Genomic DNA, 23,405 nt, shown 5'->3' on the forward strand with positions numbered 1-23,405 from the left:
ACTGGGAATAGAGAAGACGATATGCGGGTAAATGACATTTACTAACAAAGGTTGAGGCCAGGAAGCTTACGGGAATGTTGAATATACTGTAGAGAGAGTTCCTACCAGCACAGTTCAGAAAAGCTGACGTCAGTGGGAAGGATCTATTAAGTTAAAAATAATCTTACCTGAGACTGTGCTCCGAGAATCTGAACCAAGATAAGTTTGTCATCTGAATTTTGGCGATTATTGATTTCAGTCACAGCAAATGCTGCAGCACTTTTTATGTCGACATTATCAGTGTCAGCATCAAAAAGACCTCCTGGTGGAGTTATGTCAGGTGCCTGTAAGTTCAGTCTCGTTAGAAAAAATTGTAAGAACTTGGAAAAATTGTTCATATATTTACCTTACGATGAAGCTATTTGGAGACCATAAACAGAGAGAGGTAGGTCATAGATATGATTGGAGCACAGAGGGTGATATATATATATATATATATATATATATATATATATATAGAGAGAGAGAGAAAGAAACTTCCACATGGGAAAAATATATTAAAAACAAAGATTCCAAGACTTACCAAGCGGGAAAGCGCCGGTTGATAGGCACAATAAATAAAACACACAAACACACACACAGAATTTCTAGCTTTCGCAACCGACGGTTGCTTCTTCAGGAAAGAGGGAAGGAGAGGGAAAGATGAAAGGATGTGGGTTTTAAGGGAGAGGGTAAGGAGTCATTCCAATCCCGGGAGCGGAAAGACTTACCTTAGGGAGAAAAAAAGGACAGGTGTACACTCTGTGTGTGTGTGTGGGGGGGGGGGGGGGGGGGGTAGTGTATACCTGTTTTTTTTTCTCCTTAAGGTAAGTCTTTCTGCTCCCGGGATTGGAATGACTCCTTACCCTCTCCCTTAAAACCCACATCCTTTCGTCTTTCCCTCTCCTTCCCTCTTTCCTGAGGAAGCAACCGTTGGTTGCGAAAGCCTTTCCCCTTAAGGTAAGTCTTTCTGCACCCAGGATTGGAATGATTCGTTACCCTCTCCCTTAAAACCCACATCCTTTCGTCTTTCCCTCTCCTTCCCTCTCTCCTGAAGAAGCAACCATTGGTTGCAAAAGCTTGAATTTTGTGTGTCTATCAACCTGCCAGCGCTTTTGTTTGGTAAGTCACATCATCTTTGTTTTTAGACATGTTTTTCCCACGTGGAATGTTGAGAGAGAGAGAGAGAGAGAGAGAGAGAGAGATACAAATTGGTTTGATCTGTACAGGAATAGATTCTTAAGGGTACAACACATAAATGAGATACTGATCTCTCATATTAATTAGGTACCTATATTTCATGTTAATTAACGAAACAAAGACATAAGAATACATACAAACGGTCAGTCAAATTTATCGTTTATGTTTACCTCTAACTTACTGATCCTGTTTACATTTATCAGTACTTATGACTTTGGATGGGGTCCGCCTTTAGCAATACACAATTTTGTTTTATATCCCAAACATGTTTCACTGTGGTTGCAGCATCATCAGTGGGCTTTTATTTTATGGTTTTTTACCAAATGGTATGGTTTTCCTGAGGCATTATGTTTTTATTGTACATGTTTTCTTTCACAGTTTATCATGCTTTCTTTTTTCCTCATCTTCTTCACAGTGAAATTCTGTATATTGAGCTGTTTACAAGCTGTAAAAACATCTTGTCCTCACAACTGGTAAACAGCGAAACAGTGATTGTGACAGCTCAATATACAGTAGTAAGATGACGAAAAAAGGAAACATGACAAACTGTGAAAGAAAACAGGCACTATAAAAACATAATACCTCAGGAAAACCATACCATTTGGTAAAAAACCATAAAATAAAAGCCCACTGATGATGCTGCAACCACAGTGAAACATGTTTGGGATATAGAACAAAATTGTGTTTTGCTCAAGGCGGACCCCATCCAAAAACAAATGTATTGTTAAAGCAAGCACAGACAAAAGAGCTTCAAGTTCAAGATGATTATTTATCAGTACTCACTGTTCGTCTCCTCCTTGCTGATTTTGCACTGCAATCAACTTGTGTAACCTCTCTCGATTTTAGCCATGGCCTGTCCCATACTTTCACAGTACAAATTTGGTTGTTCTGAAATGATATAAACAAGAAAAAATAACAGAATGAAGTATACAACAAACAGGCCCATACTTAGCGAATGAGTGTGGGGGAACATGTGTCAGAATCCTGCACCACCACTCATGGCAAGACTCTAGTGGAAGTGATTGTTGTTGCATTCCTGCAACAAGTTATGGAGCATAAAATTGTGTATGTGGCATGTAGCAGACTGTTACGACTGATGGGACAGAGACATCTTAGGTTTGTATTGTTGTAGTTTAAGGTAAGGGAGAGTGTGAAATGTGGTGCCAGCACATAGCCAACACCTCTTGAATAGCACCAAGAGGGTCTTGGGGCTTAATATCCCCATCCGATAGACAGATGATCAACAGTGTCATGTGCCACCTCTTCATGAGAAACTGCAGAAAGGTTTGAGATTTAACCCAGGACACTGGTAGACAGACTGGTGATCAGAGACTGGTGATCAGAATCTTTACACCACCACCTCTCCTCCCCTTCCTGGACAAATACTGGCAATGGAAATTTCATTTACTAAACGAATTTGAACAGGCTTACCTCCAACTGGAGCACCACTGCACAGGCATGCATTACTGATCTCGGCTACAGAGGTGGTTAACACAATGAAAATGCAGCGATAAATAGGTTTCATATAGCTGCTGTAATACAATGCATATGTGCAGGGTGTTTCAAAAATGACCGGTATATTTGAAACGGCAATAAAAACTAAACGAGCAGCGATAGAAATACACCGTTTGTTGCAATATGCTTGGGACAACAGTACATTTTCAGGCGGACAAACTTTCGAAATTACAGTAATTACAATTTTCAACAACAGATGGCGCTGCAAGTGATGTGAAAGATATAGAAGACAACGCAGTCTGTGGGTGCACCATTCTGTACATCGTCTTTCTGCTGTAAGCGTGTGCTGTTCACAACGTGCAAGTGTGCTGTGGACAACATGGTTTATTCCTTAGAACAGAGGATTTTTCTGGTGTTGGAATTCACCGCCTAGAACACAGTGTTGTTGCAACAAGACGAAGTTTTCAACGGAGGTTTAATGTAACCAAAGGGCCGAAAAGCAATACAATAAAGGATATGTTTGAAAAATTTCAATGGACTGGGAACGTGACGGATGAACATGCTGGAAAGGTAGGGCGACCACGTACGGCAACCACAGAGGGCAACGCGCAGCTAGTGCAGCAGGTGATCCAACAGCAGCCTCGGATTTCCGTTCGCTGTGTTGCAGCTGCGGTCCAAATGACGCCAACGTCCATGTATCGTCTCATGCGCCAGAGTTTACACCTCTATCCATACAAAATTCAAACGCGGCAACCCCTCAGTGCCGCTACCATTGTTGCACGAGAGACATTCGCTAACAATATAGTGCACAGGATTGATGACGGCGATATGCATGTGGGCAGCATTTTGTTTACTGACGAAGTTTATTATTACCTGGACGGCTTCGTCAATAAACAGAACTGGCGCATATGGGGAACAGAAAAGCCCCATGTTGCAGTCCCATCGTCCCTGCATCCTCAAAAAGTACTGGTCTGGGCCGCCATTTCTTCCAAAGGAATCATTGGCCCATTTTTCAGATCCGAAACGATTTCTTCGTGAATTTGTGGTGGTACAAACTGCCTTAGACGACACTGCGAACACCTCGTGGGTTATGCAAGGTGGTGCCCGGCCACATCGCACGGCCGACGTCTTTAATTTCCTGAATGAATATTTCAATGATCGTGTGATTGCTTTGGGCTATCCGAAACATACAGGAGGCGGCGTGGATTGGCCTCCCTATTCGCCAGAGATGAACCCCTGTGACGTCTTTCTGTGGGGACACTTGAAAGACCAGGTGTACCGCCAGAATCCAGAAACAATTGAACAGCTGAAGCAGTACATCTCATCTGCATGTGAAGCCATTCCGCCAGACACGTTGTCAAAGTTTTCGGGTAATTTCATTCAGAGACTACGCCATACTATTGCTACGCATGGTGGATATGTGGAAAATATCGTACTATAGAGTTTCTCAGACCGCACGCCATCTGTTGTTGACAATTGTAACTACTGTAATTTCGAAAGTTTGTCTGCCTGAAAATGTACTGTTGTCCAAAGCAAATTGCAACAAACGGTGTATTTCTATCGCTGCTCGTTTAGTTTGTATTGCCGTTTCAAATATACCGGTCATTTTTGAAACACCCTGTACTAGGCAAATGACACTGGTAAAAATTGGGCTCATATCCTATAGTATAGTGATTTTGTTTGCAGTCAAACAAAGGAACTTATCCTAGTGTAGTAGATGTTACTCTTTATAATAAGTTCTGCACATTTTTCAACCTAATTTCTGAAGAGATATTGGCACAAGTGGCCACTTAAGCAATAGGTAAGGTAATAAATGGACAACTGTAGCAAAGTCCTCCAAGACACTTAAATATCTCTGTTTTTTACAGGGACAATACATCCAGATTTTCTGAAATATTGTGTGTTGAAAAAAGGTACAGGAGGATACAGTTTGCTGAAAGGAAATTTAAGTTGTATTGGAAAACAGACAAGTATAATGACATACAAATTGAAGATGGGAGGTGATTCGATCTGCTACCCCTGTTTATTAGGTTTATCTGACAACTTTACTTCAATGGAGTCCTTAATTAAGCAGCCCCAGAAACTTGGTGTTTGCACCACAATACTGGCCTCAGTGTATTTTGTTTCATGATTACATTAAAGGCAGTGCTCAGTGACAGCTGATATTCTTGGTTGTTGCAGTCAGATGTGTCACTGATGTTTCTTGGCTTTCCCCTCAACTGTTAACAGAGGGTCAACAACTGTTCCTCGATATGTTAGTTAAGTGGAAAACAGACAGATACCTAGCCCACAGGGTGTATAGAAAGCCTAGGCACACTGACTTATCTACATGCCTCAAGCTGTCACCATCCATTGCAAAGAAATTTAGTGCTTAAGACTTTTGGTCCATAGAGCTCGATCAATTTCAGACAAGGAGAGCTTTGCTGAAGAATTACACCACCTATGAATAGTGGTTCAAGAATAATAGAAGAAGGTTGTATACATGGAAGAGGCCTGGAGATACTGACAGGTTTCAGATAGATTATATGATGATAAGACAGAGATTTAGGAACCAGGTTTTAAATTTTAAGACATTTCCAGGGTCAGATGTGCACTCTGACCACAATCTATTGGTTATGAACTGTAGATTAAAACTGAAAAAATTGCAAAAAGGTGGGAATTTATGGAGATGGGACCTGGATAAACTGACAGAACCAGAGGTTGTAGAGAGTTTCAGGAGGAGCATAAGGGAACAATTGACAACAATGGGGGAAACAAATACAATGCATGAAGAATGGGTAGCTTTGAGAGATGAAATAGTAAAGGCAGCAGAGGATCAATTAGGCAAAAAGATGAGGGCTAGTAGAAATCCTTGGGTAACAGTAGAGAATTTAATTGATGAAAGGAGAAAATATAAAAATGCAGTAAATGAAGCAAGCAAAGAGGAATACAAAGGTCTCAAAAATGAGAGCAACAGGAAGTGCAAAATGCTAAACAGGGATGGCTAGAGGACAAATGTAAGGATGCAGAGGCATATCTTACTAGGGGTAAGATAGATACTGCCTACAGGAAAATTAAAGAGACCTTTGGAGAAAAGAGAACCACTTGTATGAATATCAAGAGCTCAGATGGAAAGCCAGTTCTAGGAAAAGTAGGGAAAGCAGAAAGGGGGAAGGAGTATATAGAGGGCAAACGTACCTGAGGACAATATAATGGAAATGGAAGAGCATAAAGATGAAATGGGAGATATGATACTGCGTGAAGAGTTTAACAGAGCACTGAAAGATATAAGTCAAAACAAGGCCCCAGGAGTAGAGAACATTCCACTAGAACTACTGATGGCCTTGGGAGAGCCAGCCCTAACAAAACTCTACCATCTGGTGGGCAAGATGCATGAGACCTCAAGAAGAATAAAGTAATTCCAATCCTAAACAAATCAGGTGTTGACAGATGTGAAAATTACTGAACTATCACTTTAATAAGTCACGGCTGCAAAATACTAACACAAATTCTTTACAGACGAATGGAAAAACAGGTAGAAGCCGACCTTGGGGAAGATCAGTTTGGATTCTGTAGAAATTTTGGGACACATGAGGCAATACTGACCCTACGACTTCTCTTAAAAGATAGATTAACGAAAGTCAAACCTACATTTCTAGCATTTGTAGACACAGAGAAAGCTTTTGACAAGGTTGTCTGGAATAGTCTCTTTCAAATTCTGAAGGTGGCAGTGGTCAAATACAGGGACCAAAAGGCTATTTACAATTTGTACAGAAACCAGATGGCCAGCCGCTGTGGCAGATGGGTTATAGGTGCTTCAGTCTGGAACTGTGCGACCGCTATGGCCACAGGTTCGAATCCTGCATTGGGCGTGGACGAGTGTGATGTCCTTAGGTTGGTTAGGTTTAAATAGTTTTCAGTTCTAGGGGACTAATGACCTCAGATGTTAAGTCCCCTAGTGCTGGAGCCATTTGAGAAACCAGATAGCAGCTGTAAGAGTTGAGGGGCATGAAAGGGAAGCAGTGATTGCGAAGAGAGTGAGACACGGTTGTAGCCTATCCCCGATGTTATTCAATCTGTACAGTGCGCTAGCAGTAAAGGAAACAAAAGAAAAATTCGGAGTAGGAATTAGAAATCCATGGAGAAGAAATAAAAACTTGGTAGTTTGCCGATTACATTGTAATTCTGTCAGAGAAAGCAAAGGACCTGGAAGAGCAGCTGAACGGAATGGACAGTGTCTTGAAAGGAGAATATAAGATGAACATCAACAGAAGGAAAATGAGGATAATGTAATGTAGTCAAATTAAATCAGGTGATGCTGAGGGAATTAAATTAAGAAATGAGACACAAAGTAGCAGATGAGTTTTGCTATTTGGGGAGCAAAATAACTGATGATGGTTGAAGTAGAGAGGATATAAAATGTAGGCTTGCAATAACAAGTTCTGAAGAAGAGAAATTTGTTAACATTGAGTATAGATCTAAGTGACAGAAAGTCTTTTCTGAAAGTATTCATTCCAGATGTGGAAAGGGCCCTTCCAGATCCCATGAAGGGTACAGGGTGCACCCATCTGCAAGTGGTCACTCATATCGGCACCAATGATGTGTGTCACTATGGAGCGGAGGAAATCCTCTCTGGCTTCCAGCGGCTATCTGATTTGGTGAAGACTGCCAGTCTCACTAGCGGGATGAAAGCAGAGCTCACCAGCTGCAGCATCGTCAACAGGACAGACTGCAGACCTTTGGCAAGGAACCAAGTGGAGGGTCTGAATCAGAGGCTGAGACACTTCTGCGACCGGGTGGGCTGCAGATTCCTCGACTTGCGCCATAGGGTGGGGGGGTTTCGGGTTCCACTGGATAGGTCGCAAGTCCACTGCACACAGCATGCAGCTACACGGGTAGCAGGGGTTGTGTGGCGTGGACTTGGCAGTTTTTTAGGTTAGATGGCCTTGAAGAAGTGCAGAGAGGGCAACAGCCTCAAAGGGTGCAGGGAAAAGTCAGGACATACGGGGACCAAGCAGCAACTGGTATTGTAATTGTAAACTGTCGAAGCTGCATTGGTAAAGTACCGGAACTTCAAGCGTTGCTGAAATCGTTATAGGTACAGAAAGCTGGCTGAAGCCGGGGATAAATTCTGCTGAAATTTTTACAAAGGCACAGAAGGTGTTTAGAAAGGGTAGACTGGATGCAACCGGTAGTGGCGTGTTTGTCGCTGTTAGTAGTAGTTTATCTTGTAGTGAAATAGAAGTAGATAGTTCCTGTGATTTATTATGGGTGGAAGTTATACTCAACAACCGAGCTAGGTTAATAATTGGCTCCTTTTACCGACCTCCCAACTCAGCAGCATTAGTGGCAGAACAACTGAGAAAATCTGGAATACATTTCACACAAATTCCCCCAGCATGTTATAGCCTTAGGTGGAGATTTCAATTTACCAGATATAGACTGGGACACTCAGATGTTTAGGACGGGTGGTAGGGACAGAGCATCGAGTGACATTATACTGAGTGCACTATCCGAAAATTACCTTGAGCAATTAAACAGAGAACCAACTCGTAGAGATAACATGTTGGGCCTACTGATAACAAACAGACCCGAACTTTTCGACTCTGTAAGTGCAGAATAGGGAATCAGTGATCATAAGGCCGTTGCAGCATCCCTGAATATCAAAGTAAATAGGAATATAAGAAAAGGGAGGAAGGTTTATCTGTTTAACAAGAGTAATAGGAGGCAGATTTCAGACTACCTAACAGATTAAAACAAATATTTCTGTTCGAACAGTGACAATGCTGAATGTTTATGTAAAACATTCAAGGCAATCGTAAAATGTATTTTAGACAGGTAAATGCCGAGTACAACTGTAAGGGACAGGAAAAACTCACTGTGGTTCAACAACAAAGTTAGGAGACTACTGCGAAAGCAAAGAGAGCTTCACTGCAAGTTTAAATGCAGCCAAAACCTCTAAGACAAACAGAAGCTAAACAATGTCAATGTTAGCGTAAGGAGGTCTATGCGTGAAGCGTTCAGTGAATTCGAAAGTAAAATTCTATGTACCGACTTGACAGAAAATCCTAGGAAGTTCCGGTCTTACGTTAAATCAGTAAGTGGATCAAAACAGCATATCCAGACACTCCGGGATGATAATAGCATTGAAACAGAGGATGACATGCATAAAGCTGAAATACCAAACACCTTTTTTCCAAAGCTTTTTCACAGAGGAAGACTGCACTGCAGTTCCTTCTCTAAGTCCACGCACGAACGAAAAAATGGCTGACATTAAAATAAGTGTCCAAGGAATAGAAAAGCAACTGAAATCACTCAGAGGAAAGTCCACTGGACCTGACCAGATATCAATTCGATTCTACACAGTATGCGAAAGAAGACATTCCGGAGGGCTGAACGGAAGGCCTCTCCAGTTTGTCTTACGAACCGGTTTCAGGCTCTGTCTCAGACTGATACTGATCTTCGGCCGAATATGACTGCTTGTCCTGTTCCAGAGGTTGCCCCTCAGTCTGCAAGATCTGGGCGGTCGCAGAGGGAGGGCTTACTGGTAGTTGGGAGCTCCAACGTCAGGCGCGTAATGGGGCCCATTAGGGATATGGCAGCAAGAGAGGAGAAGAAAACCAATGTGCACTCCATGTGCATACCAGGGAGGAGTCATTCCAGATGTGGAAAGGGTCCTTCCGGATGCCATGAAGGGTACAGGGTGCACCCATCTGCAGTTGGTCGCTAATGTTGGCACCAATGGTGTGTGTCACTATGGATCGTAGGAAATCCTCTCTGGCTTTCGGCGGCTATCTGATTTGGTGAAGACTGCCAGTCTCACTAGCGGGATGAAAGCAGAGCTCACCAGCTGCAGCATCGTCAACAGGACAGACTGCGGACCTTTGGCAAGGAACCAAATGGAGGGTCTGAATCAGAGGCTGAGACACTTCTGCGACTGGGTGGGCTGCAGATTCCTCAACTTGGGCCATAGGGTGGTGGGGTTTCGGGTTCCGCTGGATAGGTCGGGAGTCCACTACACGCAGCAGGTGGCTACATAGGTTGTGTGGCATGGACTGGGCGGTTTTTTAGGTTATATGGCCTCGGGAAAGTACAGAAAGGGCAACAGCCTGAAAGGGTGCGGGGCAAAGTCAGGAAATGCGTGGACCAAGCAGCAATCGGTATTGTAATTGTAAATTTTCGAAGCTGCATTGGTAAAGTACCGGAACTTCACGCGCTGATAGAAAGCACCGATGCTGAAATTGTTATAGGTACAGAAAGCTGGCTGAAGTCGGAGATAAATTCTGCTGAAATTTTTTCAAAGGCACAGACAGTGTTTAGAAAGGATAGATTGCATGCAACCGATGGTGGCGTGTTTGTCACTATTAGTAGTAATTTATCCTGTAGTGAAGTAGAAGTGGATAGTTCCTGTGAATTATTATGGGTGGAGGTTACACTCAACAACCGAGCTATGTTAATAATTGGCTCCTTTTACCGACCTCCCGACTCAGCAGTATTAGTGGCAGAACAACTGAGAGAAAATTTGGAATACATTTCACATCAATTTTCTCAGCATATTTTAGTCTTAGGGTACCAATTCGATTCTACAAAGAGTACGCGAAAGAACTTGTCCCCCTTCTAACAAAAAAAATGGCTCTGAGCACTATGGGACTTAACATCTGTGGTCATCAGTCCCCTAGAACGTAGAACTACTTAAACTTAACGAATCTAAGGACAGCACACACATCCATGCCCGAGGCAGGATTCGAACCTGCGACCGTAGCAGTCACGCGGTTCCGGACTGAGCGCCTAGAACCGCTAGACCACCGTGGCCGGCCCCCTTCTAACAGCCGTGTATCGCAAGTCTCTAGAGGAACGGAAGGTTCCAAATGACTGGAAAAGAGCACAGGTAGGCCCAGTCTTCAAGAAGGGTCATCGAGCTAATGCGCAAAACTATAGACCTATAACTCTGACATCGATCTATTTTAGAATTTTAGAACATGTTTTTGCTCGCTTATCATGTCATTTCTGGAAACCCAGAATCTACTTTGTAGGAATCAACGGATTCTGGAAACAGCGATCGTGTGAGACCCAACTTGCTTTATTTGTTCATGAGACCCAGAAAATATTAGATACAAGCTCCCAGGTAGATGCCATTTTCCTTGCCTTCTGGAAGGCATTCGATACAGTTCCGCACTGTCGCCTGATAAACAAAGTAAGAGCCTACGGAATATCAGACCAGTTGTGTGGCTGGATTGATGAGTTTTTAGCAAACAGAACACAGCAAATTGTTCTCAATGGAGAGACATCTACAGACGGTAGAGTAACCTCTGGCATGCCACAGGGGAGTGTTATGGGGCCATTGCTTTTCACAATATATATAAATGCCATGCGGCTTTTCACGGATGATGCTGTAGTATACAGAGAAGTTGCAGCATTAGAAAATTGCAGCGAGATGCAGGAAGATCTGCAGCAGATAAGCACTTGGTGCAGGGAGTGGCAACTGACATTTAACATAGACAAATGTCATGTATTGCGAATACATAGAAAGAAGGATCCTTTATTGCATGATTATATGATAGGGGAACAAACACTGGTAGCAGTTACTTCTGTAAAATATCTGGGAGTATGCGTACGGAACGTTTTGAAGTGCAATGATCATATAAAATTAATTGTTGGTAAGGCGAGTGCCAGGTTGAGACTCATTGGGATAGTCCTTAAAAACTGTAGTCCATCAACAAAGGAAGCGGCTTACAAAACACTCGTTTGACCTATACTTGAGTATTGCTCATCAGTGTGGGATCCATACCAGGTCAGGTTGACAGAGGAGAAAGAGAAGATCCAAAGAAGAGCGGCGCGTTTCATCACAGGGTTATTTGGTAAGCTTGATAGCATTACAGAGATGTTTATCAAACTCAAGTGGCAGACTCTGCAAGAGAGGCGCTCTGCATCGCGGTGTAGCGTAGCTTGCTGTCCAGGTTTCGAGGGGGTGCATTTCTGGATGAGGAATCAAATATATTGCTTCCCCCTACTTATACCTCCTGAAGAGATCACGAATGTAAAATTAGAGAGATTCAAGCATGCACGGAGGCTTTCCAGCAGTCGTTCTTCCCGCGAACCATATGCAACTTGAACGGGAAATGGAGGTAATGACAGTGGCAAGTAAAGTGCCCTCCGCCACACACCGTTCGGTGGCTTGTGGAGTATAAATGTAGATGTAGATGTAGATGTAGCCATCAAGTGATCTCCAATTTAGTATTGGAGGGCAGCGTGGAGGGTAAAAATCGTAGAGGGAGACCAAGAGATGAATACACTAAGCAGATTCAGAAGGACGTAGGTTGCAGTAGGTACTGGGAGATGAAGAAGCTTGCACAGGATAGAGTAGCATGGAGAGCTGCATCAAACCAGTCTCTAGTAGAAGTAATAGAAGTAGTTCGACTGAAGACTTCAACAATAAAAAAAATGAATAGTGTTCTGTAGGAATGGGTATGCAGATCATCAAATTGAACAGGCATTGCAGTCAAAATCAAGAACTGCCTGAGAAAGAGGTTGAGACTGGGACCAAGGAAGAGAAGCTAAAAAATTACTTATCTATCTTATGCAAGCCCCATACCCAGAAAGATCAGTACACTCTTATCGAAATATGACATCTGGTGTATTTTACTTCCTTCACTGAGATAAAAAGTAGTCTTTCTAATGCTAATGGAGCTCTAGAACTCCAACACCCAGGTGTGTGTCACATTCCATGTGAGTGTCTTATGTGGGGTATGAATGTATGTATTGAACTGTGGACCTAGAAACGACGGAGAGGCTTCGCCCGCTGCAACCCTCAGTGATTCACAACCCCACAATAGGCTACAGCAGTAGTGGACACCCCCTTTCCCCCAGGAATATCTCATTACAGATGAGTGGAACCCCATTATTTGCGTGGTATGTAGTTATGGTGTACGTGTACGTGGAGAGAGCGTTTGTGTATTAATCGTCGACATAGAGTAACTGAGGCAGAATAAGAGGAACCAGCCCATATTTGCCAAGGCAGGTGGAAAACCAAGTTAAAAACCATCTACAGGCTGGCCGGCACACCAGACCTCGACACTAATCTGCTGGGTGGATTTGTGCCGGGGGCCCACATACCTTCCCACTCAGGAAGCAGTGGGTTAAACCGCACTGCTAGCTGAGCAGGCCTATGTGGGGCATACTATCAGAACATTTGAGAGGAGATGTGACAAACGTTGTCAACATATCCAACTAGAAAAACCAAACAAACAAATCAGCTCTCTCTGAGCACTGCCTTGGATATAATCACAAAAGGAAATATGATGAGACCAGTATTGTGGTGCAAATGCCAAGTATCTGGGCTAGCATTGTGAAGGAGTCTACAGAAATAAAGGAAGGGCACTAAGGGCATTAAATGAGAAAATGACTGAAACTGAGTGCAATTAGTTTCAAACCCAAAGGTTTTTGAGGTTTCTAGGCAGACTAGTGACAGCTCTATGACATTCATCTCATATTGAGGGGAGTGTAGTGCAAGAGAGTGACATGTAAAAATAACTGGAAATAACTGGCATTAGAGTAATCCATAGTTTCCAGAGCTGCTGGACTAATTAGTGGCAGGTCCAATGATTTTCATGTCAACATTTGATTGAACTGAATAAACTATACCCTTAGAACTTTCTGGTAGGCACTAAATTTGCAGGAAAGTAGTTTTCCATCCCTGTGTGTTCTGAATAATCATTGATCTCTGCATGGGCTTCCATAGAAATTTATCCAGGAGGAAACATAAATCTGCAATTGGCATTTCTGATATTAGTCAGTTGGTTAGTTTCTAATGTTATCATGCCACAAGACCTAAGTTAACATAATGCTTCAATATGCTAAATGAGAGGTTTAGCAGAGTCATGGTAAATCGCTTCTAGAAGTGTAAGAGAAGTCTGTAATGAGTGAAAACTCTGTAAAAAGGTGATGGGGTGGGAGAGAGAGGTGCCTGATCTTGACCCCCCCCCCTCCCCCCAGCGGATGTCTATGCACTTTGGTATAGTGCTGATGGTCAAAAGTATAAGTGACTGGAACAGCAACCTAACCACTTCCAGCTATAATGTAAAATAAGCTGTAATACATTGCTGGTCACAGCAATGTAACTGAATAATTCACAAAGAGCAGGTTTACTTGATGCCATAAGTTTGGAGTAGACAAATGACAACATGATGCTGGGCATTTAGCTAGAATTTTTTTATGAAATGGTATTAAGATTTTCAGATTTGTTTCCTATGAAGAGAGAGCACTTCTTCCTTTATTTTTTCGAAACAATGTTTTATGTTTCTTTTCACTCTGGTATATCTGCCACTAATTTCTCTGGGTTTTGCTTATGTTCATTGTGAAGTGCACATGACTGTGGTGTAATAGAAAATACTTATTCCATTGCTAAATTGCAAATAACAGTTTAAAACATCATATATGTGAAATATTTAGACACTCTTGCGTCAGATATTCCACTGATCACACTCTTCTGATTGTGTAGATTTTATATCTGCATTTTAAAAAAAAGTTGCAGAGATATAGACACCAGTCACAAATGTCTCCAATCAATAATTAACTTTAACTAATGTGTGTACAAATAGATATTAATGAAATGTGAAGTTCCTTAAAATGGTAAGTTCCTGTCGTTCCCATTGCATTTCAACACACTACACTACATGGTTTTGTTGACATTCAATGATTTGTATGTAATTTTTTACATATTAATTTCCCTTAAAGCGTTTTCCTTTTCTTTATAAAAATATTTAGACATATTCATCAATACGGCATCAAGGTGAAGTATTGTTAGGTTAATATAATTTGGTGCAAGCATTTAAAAAAAAATTCATAACAATTACTCATTCCGTGATTTCATACTATGATTCAGTGGTCTAGAAATATGGAATTAAAATAACACACCCATGATAAATGTCCTATTTTTAACTTGCAATTTGCTTCTATATTTGTAAACTCACCGATCCTTCTCTCAGGCTGCACTCCGAAGCAGGTTTATTGCTTCCTTTGTCACAACTGCTCTCACCAACTTCAAGCTGTAAATGGTACAAGAATCCAGCAACCACCTGAAACAAATTACTTCTAAGCAAACCAGAACAAAATACAACAACAAATATTATAGTCCACATATTTTAATTTTCCCCTTGAAACTCATCTACCTGCAATTGGAACATTTCCTTCAGGAAAAGACACAAACTGTTATATTCTATAAGTTTTGTGGCATACTTACTTGTAACTTTGAGATATGGGGAAAAAAACTGTCCACATCTTTACCTATGACCAGCAAATCAGTGAACTGCACTGTAAAAATCACTTCTTACGTTACGAAATTTTCTTAATACTCGGTAGATTCATTTCACCTATATGACCTCTTTGTACAGTCTACTGCACATGAAAATCAAGAGATTCTATTGTAATTGCAGCATTGTTACATTGCTCATCAAACACACACATTTTCATCCTATTTTTATGGTATTTTTGTTCTTTTTTGTCTGCATTACCTTATGAATACCTTTTGCAATATATTTTAGTATTATTGCAATATATGCAATATTATTAAATGTTTTTTGCTGAGAATAATTTTACCAGGGTCTATTCTTACTGCACAATTTAAGATGTGGTATCTCTGTGTTATGTTTAGGAAATATCTCACATTTTGAATTTCTGTTAGGTGTGATTAAAAGTTTTGTTTACATAGTCTGACGTAACTGAACTCACCCTGGTAGCAAACTAATTGCATTATTGGATATTATATTCTTTTTGTAGTGAAATGAACGCAATACCTCTTAACATTCCTTTATTTTCATGCATTTAAGTTTTTTTTCTCTGTTATGGGTATTTTATTTGACTATGAGTGGAAACTGTGATGACTGTCATAATAAAGCAATTAGCAGGACGCAGAGTGGATGCTGTAGCAAGTGGTTTCACTGGGACGGAATGTAGTGGGAAGAACACCGAGGAGGTCACAGAGGACCTCTCCTGGAACCACAAAATATGCAGCAGGAAGAGGTTAATACAGGAGTAGGAAGGGAAGATTTGTCCCTCAGGGTACATTTGAATCAAGCTTAGAGAGAGGATAAAGAAAAACAGCAGTGAGGAGTGTGGTTGGTAACTGGCCATTGGTATGGAGGCTAGCAGGAGAAGGATGTAACCTAACAGTTTTGTCAGGTTACCAGCAATTGGTTCTAGTTAACAAAGCTAAGGCAAGAGAAGTCTCAAGATGGTGTAGTAGTAAGAAATGTGCAGCAGATTCAGCCCATTGAGTAGGAAGGATAGGAAGAGCACAAATGTTAGGAAGAAGAGAGTGCTACTTCTAGGTAGTAGACATGGCAGAGATGTTAGCCCTCATTTACAGGAGAAATTAGGGGAGGAGTATCAGATCACTGGCATTTTCAATTTGAGTTCTGATCTAAATTGGTGACTAATGATTTAGGTCCTTTGTCTTGTGCTGTGCTTTTCTGGCAGGGTGTTTTTTGGCAAGGCCTGTCCAACCCTCCACTACATGCTTTTCCCTGTTAAACAAACCAATCAATTCCACATGTCAACCACAATAACCGTGGTGCCGAGCAGATAAACATTTTTAGTTAGCAGTAATTAAATTAACAAAGCTGGACAGCTATCAGAAATTACTCGTTCAGTGTGTGTATTGCTCACCTAGTGGTAATGTGGACAGTTACTCCTTCAAATTAACTGAAGTCCTAAAAGGAGTCTCACCCCCCCCCCCTCCCCACCCCAAAACCAACATAATAATATATGGAGACATGAATATGAACAAAGGTGTTGATAGTGAAATTAGTAATAATTTCCTAAACATTTGGAGCACTTTTGATGTGATACAAATGGTAATTAGCTTATCAAAAAGTTCAGCATCGGTCTTAGACCATGTACTTACAAATACTGACAGGAGAAATAGTACAGTATTTACAAGAGATACTGGCCTTTCTGATCATTACTGTCACATAATAAAACTAAAGAAAGGCTTGGTAAAGCTGACTAGATTGCAACGCCACAAAAGGGTCTTTTCATAATGTAAGATATACTTTTTCTACAATATTGACAAATCAAACATGAGATGAAGTGCATGTGGAAAATAATGTAGATGCTAAGTTCTCTAGATTATGAACATTGTTTAAATTAATGTTTTTGCAGACATTTCTAAAAGTACCCACTCTACAGCAGTAGCTAAGGACAATAAGTGCACAACTGCAGGTATTAGAAAGTGTTCCCAGGCACTTAAATTTTTCAGTTATTTACAAAAGCACTACATTAATCCGTAATTCCTACAATACTATCACAGGTATCAAAAAATATACAAGAAGACAATGTTTGCTACAAAATAAAATTATTCAGTAACAAAATAATGCAGATTACAGAAAATAAAAGCAAAATAGTGTGGTATATCATGAAATAAGAAAATGGAAAAGGCAGACAAGTATAACAACAAAACAATTCAAAGTTGGGGGTAGGAAAGCCTCAGAAATTGGCAATTTTTGTAAATGGCTATTTCTCTGGTATTGGGGAGAAGTTGCATCAAAATCTTTCTAAAACACATATAGCACCCACAATGACTTACGCAGCAATTATAATGATGATGATGATAATTCCTGCTGTGTCGTCTGAACAAGACACAGCCAGGGAAAAGCATCACAGGCGCAAAGATGCGAGCTTGTGCCAGTGACAGACACTTGCCAGCAGTTTCAGCAGTGCCACGCGTGGTGCTGAGGATGAAGATGTCTACTTCACCTCGGCCAATTCCCGGCCCAAGACAGTCCTCCAATGGCCGAACGACAATGGCAGAAGCCTACTCGTAAGACAGAAGAGCAGCTCTCACCCACTTGGTTACCGATCACTGTCCAGGGCTGATTTATACAGGGAAAGTCGTTTAGTGGATTCTTAGAAGTGAACTGACAGTTGTTCTACATTACATTTGCTATGTGCTGTGAAATTTACCTACAAATATTCGCACTTGGCTATTGAGGACCACTTTTTCATTACATTACATTCAGTGTTGCAGACTTCATTATTCAACAAGTCTCAAAAATATGTAAACCTTTTAAACTCATTTGTGTGACTTAGTAACTAATTTGTTGGAGTGTTGAAGAACCTTTGTTCTCCTATCTTGTTAACTGGCCCTGGGGCATAGCTGTGTAATAGTGGCAAGCAGAAATAGTCTCAGCAGCGTATTGCCCCAGAAGCCATTTTTGAACTCACTAACTCGGCATACCATAACACCAGTGGCATTTCTGTCCACAGCAGTAGCAACAAGGGTTTACAAAACTGGTGATGAGGGTTTACAAAAATTCCCACAATAGAGCTTGAAGACAGGAATACAAGGCAGAAATTAAAAACATAAAAGATCAGCAGGTATAAATGAGGTTCCAGTCCGTATTCTGAAAGACTGCATAGACAGCATATAAGCTGTAGTAATAAACATAATGAGTGAGTCTTTCAGTTCAAATATTTTTTTCCAGAATAGCTACAGCATACATTGTTTGTGTCCTTACTAAAGGAAGCCAAAGTGGAAAGGACTGAAAATTACAGGCCAGTTTCACTGGTGTCTTCATTCTCAAAACTAATTGACTACATCATGGTAGACGTACTGAACAGTAACATGAATAAATATAAAATAAAACAATCGAAAATCCAGGGTGGAATGTAACAATCATGAAAAGAATAGTTGCTACTCACCATATAGTGGATATGCTGAGTTGCAGACAGGCACAACAAAAACAGTGTCTAGCTGAAGATTTAGCCAACAAGGCCTTCATGGAAATAGACAAAATAGACAAAATAGACAAAACACACACGCACACACATCCAGTGTGTGGCTACTGAGCCAGACTATGAGCAGCAGCACAGGATGGGAGACACAATCAAGTGGTGCGGGTAAGGAGGAGGCGGGGGCAGGGAGAGCGAGGGACAGCAGGATAGCCATGGGGCACGGTATGGTGATGCTTGTGGGAGTGTGTATGGATGAGGTGGAGAGACAGATGGCAGAGAGGGGAAGGAGAGATAGCAGAAAAGGAGAGAAGTAAAACGACTGTGGGTGTATTGGTGGAATAGAGGGCTGTATAGTGCTGGAATTGGAACAGGGAAGGGCCTAAATGGGTAAGGACACTGACTAACGAAGGATGAGGACAGGAAGGTTACAAGAATGTAGGATATATTTTATGGAGGGTCCCAACCTGCCCAATTCAGAAAAGCTGGTGTTGATGGGCACGATCCAAATGGCACAGGCTGTGAAACTGTTACTGAATGAAGAATGTCATGTTGCGCAGCATGCACAGCAAGGGGGTGGTCCAGCTGTTTCTTGGCCACACAGTTTGTTAATGGCCATTCATGCAGATAGACAGCTTGTTGGTTGAAATTGCCATGTAGGATGCAGCACAGTGGTTGTAGCTTAGCTTTTAGATAAAATGACTGCTTTCACAGGAATCCCTGCTTTTGACGAAACAGGAGCATAGGATGGGAGACACAACCAGGTGGTGAAGCTCTTGACAGGGATGATTGTGTTATTTTTAGTCTTGTCCAAGACTTTTGACACTGTCGACCATAAAATACTACCAAATAAACAAGAGTGCTAGATGCAAGAGGAATAATGAACAACTGATGCCAATCTCACCTGGAAAATAGGGTGCAAAGGACAGAGGATGTACACACATATGATGATGATGATAACACAGTTTTGGTAAAACAATTGTCAGACAAGAAATATACAAACATATGCATCCTTCAGACTTTTGTATTTGGGAGTTCTGTTCTTAATATACAGTGATCAGCCAGAACATTATGACTAATGACATACTATCGATACAAACCCATCCAGGTGATAGCAGCATCACCTAGCGAGGAACGAGTCCTAGCCGGACACACACATGGCGCATGTAGTATCAATGAGTGTGCTGTCCGCATGTAGAATGGGGAAAGAACACGATCTATCTGAGTTAGACTGACAGCAGACTGTAATGGCCCAGAGACTTGGCATGAGGATTCAGAAAATGCATGACTTGCCATGGTTTCAAGAACTGCAGTGGTGAATGTCTTCAACAGGTGGCAAAACCAGGGTGAACCATTTCCCAACATTGTGGTGTTGGACAGCACGTCTCATTTCCGATATTGGATGTCATAGGCTGGGTGGACTGGTAAAGCAGTGGAGGTGGCAGAACTAGCATTAGACTTTAATGATGGGCAGAGTACAAATGTGTCTGAACACACAGTGTACTGACCACTCCTAAAATGATGGGCCACCACAGTCAGCAGCCCATGCACGTGCCGAAGTCGACATCGTGACATCAGCAACTACAACTGAAATGGACATGGGACCATTACCACTGGACATTGGAGCAGTGGAAGATCATTGTATGGTCTGATTAATCCAAATATGCTCTTCACCATGCCAATGGGAAGGCACAAATCTGTCAGCTTCCAGGGTAACAGCTCCTTGACACTGCTCCTTGGGACAGGGATAAGCTGGCAGCAGCTCCATTATGCTGTGGGGAACATTCGTTTGCATATCCGTGGGTCCAGTGGAGCTCACCCAAGGCGCCTTGTTGGCCAAGGTGTATTGTACACTGGTTGCAGACCATGTACACCCTTTCATGCAGTCATATTTCCTGTCAGCTGTGGCATTTTTCAACAGGATAGTGCACTGTGTCACAATTCCAGGAGTGTGATGGAGTGGTTTGGGGAACACAGTGGTGAGTCCAACTGATGTGCTAGCCCCCTCAGCTCACCAGATCTGAAGCTGACTTAACACATATGGGACATGACTGAAATTGATGTCAGAGCTCATCACCACCCTCCCTGTAATTTACAGGAATTATGTGACTTGAGTGTGTAGATGTGGTATCTACTTACTCCAGCGACCTACCAACGCCTCATTGCTTCCATGCCAAAATGAGTCGCTGCTGTTATCCATACCAAAGGAGGACATACTTGCCATTAGGTAGGTGGTCATAACGTTCTGGCTGATTACTGTGTATCAAGAACTTTCGACGTAATATTAGACATGGAAGAAAAGTTATCTTCAATGATGACAGCACCATCATAGAGTCTGTACCAATGCTCTCATTAGAGAATGCAAATGAAACCCTCAAGGGTGTTTATGACTGGGCAATTAATATAAGATAAACACACAAATGTACTGGAAGACATAACGTCATCAGCTTATTATGCTCTTAGAGTTTTTATCATCAGTGTGTAATGGCCAATGTCTTGTGGCAACATACTATTCCTTCATATGCTCAGTTCTCAGCTGCGAGTTTCGTTCTAGTGACTGAAGGCACAAAACACAGACAATTTTTGAGCTGCAGAAAAGTTCCCTGAGGATAGTAACTCTAAGTAGTAGCCAGGCTCATTGTACAGAATTATTTTTTAAAAAATGGGCATGCCTTCTGCATCAGGTGACTGCATATTTGGGAAAACATTCCAGGGCAAGTATTTCACTAATAGTTCTAAACAACCGCCAGTCTGGGCTTCAATTTACCAAGGAGAAACAAACAAAAAAACCTCAAAAAGCATATTCTATCAGAGTAAAATTGTATAATACATTGCTCAAATAAATTAAAGAATTTACTAAAATACATCTGATCAAAACACTACTAAAACATTGTTAAAAAATTAATCATATTACACAGTTAAAGATTAATTGGAGGTTATTAATAAAAGGCAATAGCTACAATATCCAGTTCTATTTCAATACATGATCCCGGTTTTACAAACAGTCATGTGTAAAGATATAAAGTGCAAGATAGTAATGACTTGCCATTTTCCTGGGTTTGTCCCTTACTCATCATGGAGGGGATGCTGACTCCAAATGGACAGAGGGAAGGAGAGGAAGCCATATATGGAATATAGTTCAATGTTTTTGGTCCTGGAGCCAGTTTTCCAAACTGATTGGAGTTAGTGCAAGAGGCATAGTAGCATCTTCATGGCTCTGAAGACTGTTTTTAGTTATTATTCTTATGGCACTCTTCTGCACCTGAAAAACTGTGTCAGTGTTCTGTGCCCTGTCTTCAGCAATTGTGCTCAGTGTGTGTAGCGATGAAGAGTACAACTATGGTTTGTATTATAAAACATCTGAAGCAAAACTGCCTGTAACAGAAAGAACATTGTATAACATGAACCAACCGAATGAATCAGTGCAGCTATCAAGACAGTGTCCTGCCCTATCTTCATATTTTGTGTGTATCTATGTTTTGATCTCATGATTTTCATTGTATTGTCTTGACTATTCCTACTTCATTGCAATATGATCCTTGGTTGAATAAAAATAAACAAATAAATATATAAATGAAATTTCACATTTATTTTGACTTGATTTATTAGGGACACACAACTGTCAGAGCTTGCTGATTCTCTTTGCAACACTGAAAGTGCCGTCTTGTGTGTAAGAAAACACATCTAAAGAGAAGATGGCAGAAAGAAGTAAGAAAGTTGTTGATACATGGGGGTTTATATTTTACTTTGCTTGTAAGAAAAAAATTTACAACTACATTTTGTACATATATCTATTAAATTATTGAGTAGATAAACATATTTTACATGACCAATTGTCTAAGGTATTTCAATGGACAATGCATCTGAATTACAACTTTGTTTCCACTGTTTGCTGATAGGTGGCGACAACGGTATGTAGCGGTTGAAAGAAACAGATCACAGATGTCGGACAGTTAGCTAGGACCTCATTAAAACATTAGTCAATTTGTGTCTGCATCATAAAGTTGTTCTTGATTGAAAATGTCAGTTTACGAGCCTAATTCTCATCATTTTCGGGAGGTGTTACTGTTTTCTTTCAATATGAAGAAAACAGCTGCTGAGTCTCATCAAATGCTCTCAAGTACACAAGGTAAGGATGCTATTAGTGAAAGAACGTGTAGTGAGTGGTTTCAAGGCTTCAAGAACATTGATTTTAACGTCATAGACCAACACAGTGGTGGAAGAGAGAATGTTTTTGAAGATGCAGAACTGGAGACATTGCAGAGTGAATACTCTAGTAAAACTCAAGAAGAATTGGCACAATTAGTGGGAGTGACACAGTAAGCCATTTCAAAATGTCTCAAGGCTATGGGCATGATTCAGAAACAAGGAACTTGGGTCCTGTGTGAGCTGAAACCAAGAGATGTTGAACGGCATTTGTGTGTTTGTGAACAGTTGCTTCAGAAGCAAAAACAGAAGGGATTTCTGCATCGCATTGTGACTGGGGATGAAAAATGGGTTCCTTACGATATCCCTAAACACAAAAAATCTTGAGGATATCCTGGCCATGCTTCCACGTTGACAGCCAGACTGAATATCATGACTCCATGATCATGCTCTTGGGTGGGACCAGCTTGGCGTTGTGTACTATGAGGTGTTCAAACCAATTGAAATAATCACAGGTGCTCATTATTGAATGCAATTAATGCGTTTGAGCAGAGAATTAAAAGAGAAACGGCCACAATTCAGTGACAGGCACGATAAAGTGATTTTGCAGCATGACAATGGCCGATCCCACATTGTAAAAGAGGTCAAAACATACTTGGAAACGTTAAAATGGGAAGTCCTACCCCACCTGCCGTATTCTCCAGATATTGCTCCCTCTGGCTATTACCTGTTTAGATCAATGGCGCATGGCCTGGCTGACCAACACTTTTAATCTCGTGAAGAAGTCACAAATTTGATCAATTTGTGGATCGCTTCAAAAGATGAACAATTTTTTCGACGTGAGAGTCATACACTGATGGGAGAAAGTAGTGGCCACCAAT

At 41.3% G+C, this 23,405-nt stretch overlaps 1 protein-coding gene across 1 annotated transcript in view; it reads right to left on the reverse strand.

The window, feature by feature from the left end:
- Window positions 1-23,405, reverse strand: part of LOC126267477 (kininogen-1-like) — a 191,082-nt gene that overhangs the window by 72,244 nt on the left and 95,433 nt on the right. The window contains exons 9-11 of the mRNA XM_049972759.1: window positions 14,622-14,726; window positions 2,002-2,106; window positions 168-323 (exon numbers count right to left, since the gene is read on the reverse strand). Of these exons, the coding sequence (XP_049828716.1) occupies window positions 168-323; window positions 2,002-2,106; window positions 14,622-14,726 (366 nt within the window). The remainder of the gene's footprint in view (window positions 1-167; window positions 324-2,001; window positions 2,107-14,621; window positions 14,727-23,405) is intronic.

The sequence above is a fragment of the Schistocerca gregaria genome, chromosome 4 (assembly GCF_023897955.1).
Source record: "Schistocerca gregaria isolate iqSchGreg1 chromosome 4, iqSchGreg1.2, whole genome shotgun sequence".
Taxonomy (NCBI): Eukaryota; Metazoa; Arthropoda; class Insecta; order Orthoptera; family Acrididae; genus Schistocerca; species Schistocerca gregaria.